Source organism: Cyanistes caeruleus, chromosome 1 (assembly GCF_971803275.1).
Source record: "Cyanistes caeruleus chromosome 1, bCyaCae1.hap1.1, whole genome shotgun sequence".
Lineage (NCBI taxonomy): Eukaryota > Metazoa > Chordata > Aves > Passeriformes > Paridae > Cyanistes > Cyanistes caeruleus.
In genome coordinates, this window is record NC_141701.1 from 98259467 (window position 1) to 98271494 (window position 12028).

General features: G+C 38.9%; 1 protein-coding gene across 3 annotated transcripts in view; it reads right to left on the bottom strand.

Moving 5' to 3' along the window:
- The window catches only part of ITGA9 (integrin subunit alpha 9), a 218944-nt gene that overhangs the window by 178190 nt on the left and 28726 nt on the right, over positions 1-12028 (bottom strand). For 2 of the 3 annotated variants that reach the window (XM_086844215.1, XM_086844237.1), the window contains 5 exons: positions 8696-8833; positions 5929-6034; positions 4403-4497; positions 1486-1576; positions 940-985 (listed from right to left, as the gene is read on the bottom strand). In XM_086844215.1, coding sequence (XP_086700341.1) covers positions 940-985; positions 1486-1576; positions 4403-4497; positions 5929-6034; positions 8696-8833 — 476 coding nt within the window. The remainder of the gene's footprint in view (positions 1-939; positions 986-1485; positions 1577-4402; positions 4498-5928; positions 6035-8695; positions 8834-12028) is intronic. The other variant, XM_086844226.1, reaches the window with a different exon arrangement.

The window sequence follows — 12028 nt, forward strand, 5'->3', positions numbered from 1 at the left end:
CAAGAGTATTTCTTCCCTCCCTCTCCTTTTTCTTTTTCTTCAGTGTAACTGATTCAAATGGAAACATTGAACCAAGTTTCTCCTGCCTTGGGCAGGAAGAAGGCTGGCACATCTGTTCCGCAGTTCCAGCATTTGTCTTACCAGGGTCACCCCACCCCTGTATCTTCCATATAAGATGCAGGAGTTCCTAAAGATATCTAAGTACTGACAGGACTTTTTAATTTAATATTAACAGGCGTAACAAAGGAGCTACTGACAAAAGTCCAGCTTTGCACTCTGTTACCCAGGTCACTTGCCCACCTGCATAATTTGGTGAACCAAGCTGTCCCACCTCTGTCAGACAGAAAAAGCAATTACACTTAACTAACAAACTCAAAACAGCAGCCCAACTCCTGTGTGCTCTAAAAACATATCCATATTTAATCTCCTCAAAGACTCTTATTTCACCCTGCATTCCATTATAAAATTATATATATCTGCAAAACTGTGTATATATATATACATATGTGTGTGTGTATATATGTATGTATATCTACATATATACACCTGCAAAACTACATCCTGGCATCCTACCCATTTTTTGCTCAGCTACATTCCCTTTAATTGATCTACTTTAGGTAAACATCAGAATAATAAAAAAGCTTTGTCACAAGTCAGGAGCAACATTTCTAAAGAGGCACTGAGATCAACTCATCTCCTTTCAGCTCTAACCCTTTTTCTTCAAAGACCAGGTATTATCCTGGTATCATCACCCACCACACTATTCTATTTAAATTAGACTGCATTCTTTGGCACTATACATGTCTAAGATTTTGCTTAAAAAGTAGTCCAGCTTGCTTCTTCTGGCCACATTAAACTAGGGAGGAAACTGATCTTAGACCACAGAAGATATAAACAGAAAACAGAAGATGACAACAGTGAATTAGAAAGACATCTCACCTGAGAAGTACCACATTGTCTGAAAGGAAGGCTCCAACAGTCATATCTGAAATGTTTGTAACATTGAGGCAGTTACAAAGGAGGCATAAAATCCAGTTCTCTCAAATCTTGCTAAATCACAGAGCATGAATCTAAAAAAGGCACTTTCTGACTTAGTTTGTCCATTCTTATATCATTATGTTGTAACTGAAGGATTAGTTCTGTGATGTTCACTTCTGCTTTGTTGTTTGATTTTTATTACTGCTATTATATTATTGTCTACTTTTTGGATTCCTTAAAGATTGCCATCCTGACAGAGCAAGATTAAAACCTTGGCCAGGTGCTGAACTCTCAATTATTTTGACTGTTCAAATACTTGAATTAGGCAATCACCTAAAATTTTTATCAGGAGTTTTGAGTAGCAGAAGGGAAACGGAAAAAGCAGCTCAGTTTCACTGACCACCTGCAATGGCAGGAACTAGCAGCCTGAAAACAGCCATCTCTGCTGTTTTCTCAGACTGCTGATGTATTTTCCTGATGCTCTCACTGCCAGAGTAGCCAACATACCTGGATAACCATTACTATCCATATCAACTCCCCCTGATATGGACTGGCCAAACATACGCAGCTTTGGGTTTATTGTTTGCCCAGACAGCTTCTGCAGTAGAGAACACACAAGTGAAATTAGTCATTAACACAAAAAATCCTCTAAAAAAAAAAAAAACAAAAAACCTTACCAGAACAAAAAATCCCAAAACATTTGAGCATGATTTTCATGGCCACTGAGTCTCTCTTCTGTGGGTTGGAAGTGCTACACACCTGCTGCCTTGCACTGCACCCACGCAGCCCTAACAGGAAGACTGTGGACTGCCCTTTTGCTCCCGGCTAGTAGGAAAACAGTGTTGACTTGGACTAAAATCCCACACCTGCATTACAGTACTCATGCAGACCTAATCAAAATAAGGAACACATCAAACAGATTTCTGCATGAGGAAAAAATATAACTGCACCCAAGAGATTTTTTTTTTTATTACCTTAATTTCTGTGAATAAAACTTTTAAGAAGCATCTTGACAATATTAATGATTAGTCAAAACAGAAAATCATGCATAACCATTTATTTTCAACACATTTGCAAGCATACTCAAAGACAAAATGATTAATTCTCATCCCACTTGGAAATTCTGGTTTCCATCACCTATTACAGAGTATTTCCTGTAAGTCTGGAAGTTGTATTTCATTTCTGCCTCTCCAACACAAAGATTAATTAACTGCTAATACAGTTTGGTTTTTTTAAGTTACTAACACAGAACTTCCTCTAAATGATTTGCATTGCAAATGCCTTCATCTGAAGCAAATTAACATATCAAAATCTCTTTTTCTAAGAAGGCAATCAGAAGTGTCCCAGCTTTCAATCATTCTGCCGGGCCACCAATACAAGACCTGAACTTCTGACTACAGAAGTTACAGATAGAAGAAACCATGAAGTAATTTTAAGTCTGTTGGAGGTACTTCACTGTCTGTAACATGTTTTCCTGGTCCTCCCATAAAAGAATATAATACTGGACAAAAGATCAGGCAGAAAATTTATGGAAAAAAAGACTAGTTGAAAGTAAGATATCCTGACAGTTTAAAGGGAAAAAGAGTGCTCCTCTGAGTACAGATCTCTTTTTCTACTCGTGGGCAGGTAAGCTTAAGACAACTGGAAGTAACTTCATCCCCACATTACACTCGCATTTCATCTTTGGGGGTCCCAGTTAGGGTGGAAAATCCCATCTGCAAACACCTAAAAGACATCTGTGGGTTCTTTCAGCCTACAAGACAGAAGAATAATGCAGTTTTAAGTACCATAAATGAAAATAGCAGGACACAAAGCCAAGTCAGCTGCTTCTGCTAAATAGATGCCACTGAAGCTGCTGAAGGGACATCAGAGAATGAAAATTATCAGCACTTTAAATGATGAAAGCAGGAGGAGGGAGGAGGAAGAGCTAACAAAATGAACAGGGTGAACCCCACCTCCTCTACCTCTCATAGCTGATTTCAAAGAGGAACTCCACAGCTTTAAGATAGATCAGGAACATAGTAATAAGATACAAAATGTCTTTCAAATCCAGGGCAGATAGGTAAAGAGCTGAAGTTGTTACACCATTTTGGCTGCACAGGGGACTTGAACCAGCAGTGTGTGTCTAGTGCACCAGACACCAGGAAATGGCACAGAGACAATGCCTGTAAGAGGTGCCCTCTTAGCTGCCTCAGAACACAGGACAATCATAGGAATGATTTAACAAGAGTCAATGAACACATACTCTACCGCACTCTTGAGCTGAGTGTTTTCCTACTGACCAAGTGGAGAGATACGTGCTGTATTTGTCCTCCTCAAAAAATGTAAAATTTTTTCTTGAATGAACAAAAAAAAAAACCTAACTAAAAAAATCAAACCAAACCAAAGAGAAAACAAAACCAAAAAAATCTGATCCTTTTCAGCAAGATCTGGAAAGCTCTGGGGTTTTCAGAGAAGAACCTCCTAACCAGTGGCTCTTGTCAAAAATCAGGCAGAATCCTCCACATGCCACACATCAGGAATACTTCTAAAATGCAATAGAGTCACTTCCTTTTTTTTCAAAAGCAGTACATGCCATATACATGGTAAAGGCAGAAGGACTAAACTTTTATAGTCTGTTGAAAGAGTTGCCAATATAACCACTGAACTCTTTAATTCTGTGTAAACGGATTACTATGAAGGATCCCACCCAGCAACAAGACAAAACAACCAGAACTTCAAACACACAGAGGGAGGGAAGAGACAGGCTTTCAGAACAATGAAATGTGCTAGACAGAGACTATGAGACACATGTTGGGCAGCATAAGCATAAATTTATCTTCTCTACTGCCTGGCTACAGCAGCTAAATTGCACTGTGTCCTCTCTGCACAAGATACCACAGCATATCCCAAACAAGGTTTTACTTCGTAAGTGGGTATGGGGGATGGCACCTAAGAATGGCCTTCTGACATATTGTCAGAATGCAAGAAGGCCAACAAGGTGGGTAAAGAGGCACAAAAGAACAGTTAATAACTCTTCACTCTCACAAAGTATGCTTCTAAAGGAAGAAAGTACAACCTCCTGACTTCCCACAGGCCTCTCCATAATTTGCATGCCCAACCTTTCCAGGGTTTTAATTTCTCCTTTGCATTAGTACTATCCCTAAAAACTGACACTCAACTTTTAAGACCTTGCTTGTTTCAAGAAGATATAGCTGACAGCTGTAACAAAAGACAGTAAAAAATACCTCCTGACTAACATAATTTTACTTTTTAGCACAGATACAGACCAACTTTGGGAGAAGTCAGCTTCAAACCAAGACTGAGAAAAGGATGTAGAGCTATGACAAGGTTACCTATTAAGGGACCCTTAAGTATGGCTTATTTCTGCTGGTCCTGGAAAAGTGGCTTTCAGACAGGGAACATAAACAATAGTGTCACATACCATAGAGTACTGAGGTATAATACCACTGGCATCCCCATGGTAAATGTACACCGCTCCTATGTAGTTATCCTCCTTAGGCGCTCCAATGGCAACGTCTGTAAAACAGCACAGATTTCACAATCCATTCCATTAATCCAGCTTTTCCCTAATTTTAGGATGCAGCTATCCATAGGAAAATAGCTCCCCATGACAAAGATGATCAGCAGCTTATATGAACCTGAGTAGAAGGAACTTGGTTGATTTAATTAAGAGCACAAGTTAAGATAAACTTTAAAAATACAGAAACCCAGATGAATTTGTACACATATGTATGTTTCACAGAATCAGATGTTGTGCCTAATTAGAAACATGTTCTGTTATAAAAATGTGTTTATCAACCAGCAACCATACTTAAAAAAGTGAATTTAGAATCCTTTCATAACCAAATCTTCAACCCATGAGAACATCAGCTTTGTGAACCAAGACAAGACTGGAGAAATATTTACTGTAGCAGCACATTAAGATTGGTTGAAAATACAATCACAAAGAAGCTAGGTATATTAAATGGATAGGAAAGAGTTAAAAGTCTACTTCTAAGAGTGAATTTTCAAATTACAATTGATCCAATTTAACAGCAAACTCCTACAGAAAGCATGATCCCACCTCCCATTCTCCTCTCCTACTTGGATCTAGTGACTGTGCTATCTGCTAAAATTAAGCTTTTCACAGTTGCTTTGTACCCACTGATGGAGTGGACTAATTCAACTCCCTCTGCAGTCTCACCATTACCATGATTGACTATAAATATTAGCAAGAACACACAAGCATGTCCAGCTGCAGAGGAAGAGCGTGTTCATGATTTGTGAGGGCAACCTGCAGTGAGGCTGGGTTAGGCTTAATGGGATGCTGTGTCCTGAGTGGCCTGGAAGAAATAGATCCAGGCACACACTAAGTTAGCCTTTGTTTAGAAGCCCTTAATCTGCACTTCCAGAAACCAGGGCAGAAAAAGAGCATCGATGTTTTGTTCTCACCTACTACTCTCACAGCATGGGGTCTCACACTGAGAATCCTGAAACAGAGCAGAGGGAGAACAAAGCAAAAGAGAGAAAATAATAGATTATGTGCTATCAGGAGTGACAAGCAACTTCTGAATTACACTTCTTGATAAGAAATGAGATTATGTCAATGAAATCAGAAAGGCTTTGAAACATAGGGAAATGGGCAAGAAGAAGTCAGACATAGGTTTCTGTTTTGTTCAGGGTGAGGTTATCTAAAGCCTTTTATTAGACAGATAGGAAGAAGAAAATTCAACAGCAAGGAGAGCAAAGCAACGTTAATGTGACCTGTACAGACAAACTAAACCAACATCAAGGACAGTCAGCTACAAAATGCTTTAGCACACAAATCCTACACAAGCAGATCTATCCTTAGGTTGAACCCAGATGCTAGTCAGGCCTGGTATGGCAATGCATGCCATGCAAGACTGACAGTGTCACCAACGTTGCTCACACTTATGGAGAAAGGGCCATGGAGGAAGTTGCACTGACCTGGGAAGCCATCGTCATCAATATCACCAAGGGCAGCCAAGCTCTCCCCAAAGTGTGCATTATAGGCGCTGTCACCGCCCAGGGTGAGCTGCTCTTCCAGCACTCCCTAGCAAGCAAAAAATAAAACAGGGTGAGGGAAATGGTGGAAGCCCTGGATGAGGTAAGCCTTCCCCATGGAAGCTGCCTATGTGCTGTGGGAATTACCTGGGGCAGAGCTGCAGCCTGCCTCTTGCTTTCATTGCAATCAGATTACCCAGGCTCTAGAAATCAAATTTACTTGTGTTTTAAACATTCTGGATTTTAGTTTTACAGGGGGAAGGGAAGACAAAAGGACTGCATGACTAAACCAAAATACTAAATTAACTAAACAGTACCTCAGAGATGTAATTACATGCAGTCACAGGGATTGGTGAATCATGAAGTTTACAGATGCCTAAAACATAACAGCCCAGAGTTTGCTATACTGGCAGATTACATCCAAGGACCAAAATCCTCAGTCCAAGTTTATTCAGCTAAACTCCAGCAAGCTGAGGAATATTTTTCCCTAAGCAAAGAACATTTGATAATTGGATTTGAAACCATTTTAAGTACAGGACAGAAGGATTAAAGCAAAGTCCTCCAAAAGCCTCCTTAAATTAAGTATAAGGAAATGTATTTAATGAAATAGAGACTGAGAAAAGTTGAAAATTAAGTAGCTTTGTACTACTATGCTGTGAGAAGCCTTATATGGCACTGGTATTTCTTGCCCACCCACCTTTTGGTCAATTACTCAAGTTTTATTTTCTTGCAGTCTTCCCTTCAGAGGAAAGGAACATTTCCCCAGGAAAAAAAAATTTAGTTATACAGTCTAAGTCTGTACCCACCTCAGGGTTGTTTTGGTTTTGTTTCCTTTGTGAATGAGAATAAGCTACCCTCTGGAACATGTACTAAAGTCTTTTACTTAGCTGCAAGGCGTTGCTGACTTTAAGAAAATCCCACATAATGAAATAGAAACACAACAGAGAGAAGACAGGCAGGCCTGTGTGTGTGACTGCATTCTTTGCAGTTCTCACAGCAAAGGCCAAAATACAAGCATTTTAAATGTAGCATCACTATGCATGCTTATTTTATAATACAGTTTTCACTGATCCTCTGCAACAACCTCTTAAGCAATGGTGCTTGCAGAATGAAACTGATGCCATGATGATTTTTTGCCTTTTCTTTTAAATATCTTTTATGTATCCTCAGTGCTCTTAACATACATACTTGTAATTCCTGAAGTCAAATAACTTAGCATAGTCCTAATATTCTGTTAGGCCAGGAGACCAAACATCCCAGAGGCCTCACAGCTGGAGGCCAGAAAGCTCTACACTATCTTGAGAAAGCAAGGTCCTCTTTAAAATACATCCAGTAAATTAAGCTTAGGCCCATCCAGGGGGGAATTCTTCAGGGTTAGTGATGATTGGTGATAGGGTGATGATATCACACTATTCATTCAAGCCTCTCATTGGGGCATCCTTGTTAGATATGCTAATTTGTAAGGACTGTAAATTGTACACATGATCTATCAGGTGTGTGCATGGCAGCGCATCCCACCTTGGCAAAGCGGTGCACCATAAAGATCCTCATTAAATACTGAGATAAAAACCCTTTATCCCTTAATCATGTCTTGCTCTTAATTTTTAGGAGCAAGGAAAAGGCATCAAAATGAAGTTTAAAATGTCCACTGCCCAAAATAAAGCTCACAATCCTGCAAGCCATTGCTTGTGCAATTAATTGTAACACTCCCAGCACAGGAGTATAAGAAACTCACATTAGCTTCTTGACTATTTTGTAGAAGATAAACATTAACTTATCTATACTCTCACTGTGAGCAGGAAATGCTGGCTATCTTTTTGGCATTCTGGACCCTATCCTGAGAACCCAACAGCAACACTGCAACATAAAAGGTGGAATCTCCTGTGGAAAAAGCTGAAAAAGTAAAGCTCAATTATAAGAGCAGTAATAAAAAATAAAATTACAGCAAAAATTTAGGAGACTTCTCAAGTCTCCTAAATCCTAGGACTTCTGGTGAATTTGAAGTCTAGAATATATAAACTCCAAGTTCACTAAATACAAGCCAATTTAATTTTAGTCCATATCAGCTCTTCCTTTAAGATAGCAGCTTTAGGACCTGAATATTAAATATTTAATAGTATGTAAACAACCATTGTTTTCCTATAAATAAAATATAAGAAGGGGCTTGGTTAGCCAATGCAACAAAGTTCAGGCTTTTCTAAAACCTGTTGTTAGGTCATGTGAAATCCAGCACTACCAGCTGATAACTTCCCCTAAAAATCTCTATATGGGGTATAATATAAAAGTAACACAAATTCAATCTCAGCCTTCTCTCCTCTTCCTCAATCCTCAAACATTTGTGTTTTAATTTGTGTTTTAGGTTTTAGTGACCACCCAAAAGACAATGGAAACTCAGTCAAAGCTGCTGACTCTTACTTGGTTTTGGCATCAAATCCACACAAAACCACAAATGCCACCAAGTTTCAACATACAACCAGTCACTTTCTCAGATCTCCTTGAAAGATTTACAGGTCTGTCATGAATATGGGAGGGCATCTGGCAAACTATGATACCAGATGAGCCTTCCTGTGACCTCATGCTTTGCTAGAGCAAAGCCCCCACTCATTTGAGACATTGAGTTTCATCACACAGTGCCGGAAGGACATAAGCACTACCTTGCCAGGGACCCACATCCTCATCCCTTACCAAGTCAACTCCTGTACATACTCACATTTCCTCTGTTGATGTAGACTGTGACTTGACCCTCATCTCTGATCTCAGAAAACATAGGTGCTCCAACCAGCAGGTCTGACAACCCATCAGAATTCAGGTCAACTGCACATAAGGAGGAGCCAAAGTAAGAGCCCATCTGTAACCAAGTTGAGTCACAACAAAGCATTCAGTATCTGCCCACACACAGAAGGAAATCATATAAGCGTGGTTTTTGTTTCATCTGGTTATTCTTTTAATTTCACAAGATGACTTGCTGCTTTATCACTCTCAAGCACTCCTGGAGAGAAAGCTTTAAGAATAATTCTGGCAGAAATGAAAACACTTTACTGTAACAATGCATCAAGCTTGGATGTTGATGTTAAAACAGAATAGAAGTTATACTTTCAGACATACTTAAGTGAGACACTTTAAGAGCTTTCATAGACTAGCTTTTGCTTGTCAAAGGCTTAAAACTAGGAAGGGGTGAAAAGGGTTTCCCAACCAGACCTGGACAGTGATTATTCATGCCCAGTGCCAAAATTCCTTGAAGTTGGGTACCACAGATGATCTGGTGACACCTTACAGAAATAATGAAAGAAAAAAAGAAAAATAGGAAAAGGCCATGAAAATATGTATCTAAAACTACAACTTGATTGTAGACTATCTTTCTCTGTTCTATTTGTATTTATTTACATCAATCACTGTCAAAGGGCATACTGGTTGTCGGTCTTAATCATTGCCTTTCCTCTCATGTACAGGCAGATAAGTTGATAAAGAAACAAAGACTTTCAGTAAAAGCTTCTCAGTTGATACAGAACAAATGTTCTGTAAACCACTTTCAATCTCCACTAATTATTGCTCGGTAATCTTAATTGCTTAAAATAAAGAAATACAATAATTTCACTTTTTTTTAATGTGGGTTAACATTGAAGACTATCTCCCAACTGGAACCCACACTACAAATTTCAAAACACATTTAAACACAAGAAGGAAACCAAAAGCAAGAATGATACTTCGCCCTTATTTCCTTCACTTCTGCTAAGGTAACACAAGACATACTCTTTGAAACCAACTACAAACTATAGCCTCAAAATTAAAAGCTGATTCAGCAGGAAACAGGGAAAGATACCACTTCATATTTGAAATAGAGTGATGTTTCCTACAAAGTAGGAAAAACTGATGTTAAATAAATAATTATGTTCTTGAATGCTTTTACATTCCTCACAGCAGATCTCTGACCTACAGTCTTCTGTGCCTGTAAGTTAACATGCATTAACCAAAAGTATTGGGCATGCTAGAAGATGGGCAGCAGCAACTCTATTCTATGCAGTCTGTAAGATTTAACAGTTTCTAAATATATAATGCAATGGTGATTGAAGAATAGCATTTCAGTTAATGCAGATCTTTGTGCTTGTGTGGGTTTAAAGTCAGACCTCAAATATGATTTGATTCCAGTTATTTTGTAGCTTAAGTTCCCTTGTGGATTTTTTGTTTATTTTTTTACTCCACAAAGGTTTTAAAAGAAATTTCTCATGGGTAAATTTCTCATGGGTAAGGAACAAAAGTTATGAAAAGCATTTTATTATGTATTCAGGCAGTTTTCAGGAAAAAGCTATTATTTACTTAACTGCAACATGGTTTGTCTGCAGCATGGGTGAGTTCACAGCGCTCAGAGTTCAAGGAAGAACCTGAAGTTTGCACACTTGACATTTGTAACAAGGTGTTGAATTTTCCTTTTTCTTGTCTGCATTTGATTTCCTACTTCAGCCTCCACTAATAAGAAAGGAAGGAAGAAACTGGCCTGCTGTTCACATCTGTCTACCAAGAATGTCAGAACAATGAACTTTCACACCACTGGGGAGGATGTAGCATTTTGTGAAAGCTCATTTCCAAGCTCATTGCTGAGCAGGTCTGGTTTTGCTTCTACCAAACAAAACAAAAATAAACAACCAAACAGAAAAGGTGATTTAGTACAGCCTTATTTTAAAATAAAATTCTCACTTGTATTTTAGAGAATTTGTAGAAGAAGATACTAATGAAAAAGAACCCTAGAAGTACTTGAATGATGTAAATACTTGATTAGTTAAGTTACAATTCAATTGAAAAGGGAAAGGTTTTGGCTAAGACCTGGAAACTTCCTGATGGCTTTGTTTATTAGGTTGAGGAATAGTCAGGAGCACATCCTAAGGGACATTTAAAACTCGACAGGGAAAGAAATTAACAGGAAGCAATCAAATACAGGAGATGCCCTGGATGAACTGGGAGGTGTTTTCCTTTCAAGATGTTTGTAATTCTGCCAGTGCAGAGAAAGTAAAATTTTGGAGGAGGCCCTAAAATACAAGTCACACTACCCACCTACACATTCTTGTAGTTTATTTCATTAAATTTATTTCATTAAGTTCAGAAAATTAACATCCCTATTCTGGGCAAGTTTTTAAATACTGCAACTGTGTCTTGTTGGGGAAAAAAAAATAACAAGATATAGTAACACTCTGAACCTGAGGATACAGGCAAACACTTTGGGTCTTCCTGAGAGTAGCAGGTCTTACCAGAGCCAAAAGCCTCCAGAAACCATTTTTTTCTATTATTTCTTCTCCTTACAGAAGAACAGGAGACCACAGATAAGAGGTATCATTTCATCACTGAGTTACATCCAAATGAAACATTTTTTGCTGTTACCTATTGCTACACATAATGTCCATTTTGTTTCTCCTGCAACACAGCTCCAGTAAGCTCCCAAATGAAGAACATACACTGTTCCTCATTCAAACACAACACCACACTAGGGAAGCTAGATCTCACTAGCATTCACTAAATTTCATGGAGGGGGAGGGCAGTTCAGCTTTAAGACATCAGTGTCAAGAACAGAACTCAAGACTGCTTTATAGTGAGAAGGGGGAAATCATCATCTGTCAATGCAATGAAACTGTTCCTCTACGAAACAGTGTAACTGCAATATCCCCCTTATCACAGCACAGGAAACCAGATTGGAGCATTGCAAATTAAACTAAACTCCAGGTTACCCACATCTCCCAGTAACATCTACTTGGAGGAAATCTCTGCATCTAGGCTCACCTGTTGCCCCATGTCCCACATCTCAGAGTTACTGCTACAGTCACATAAAATGAAAGAGAACCACTACTACAATTTCCAGCAAGACCTTTTATTTCAGTCACATGGGCATTGAGCAGACATTGCAGTCATGACTGCTACAGAAGAAATGATCTGATCTGTAAAACAGGTTCAGCTCTCCTGGGAGGATAAGAAGAAACAGGGTTTGCTGGACAAACTATGAAGGAGTGGAATGAAAATGATGCTCCAGGATGACTCTGCCATTATTTCCCCCGCCTCT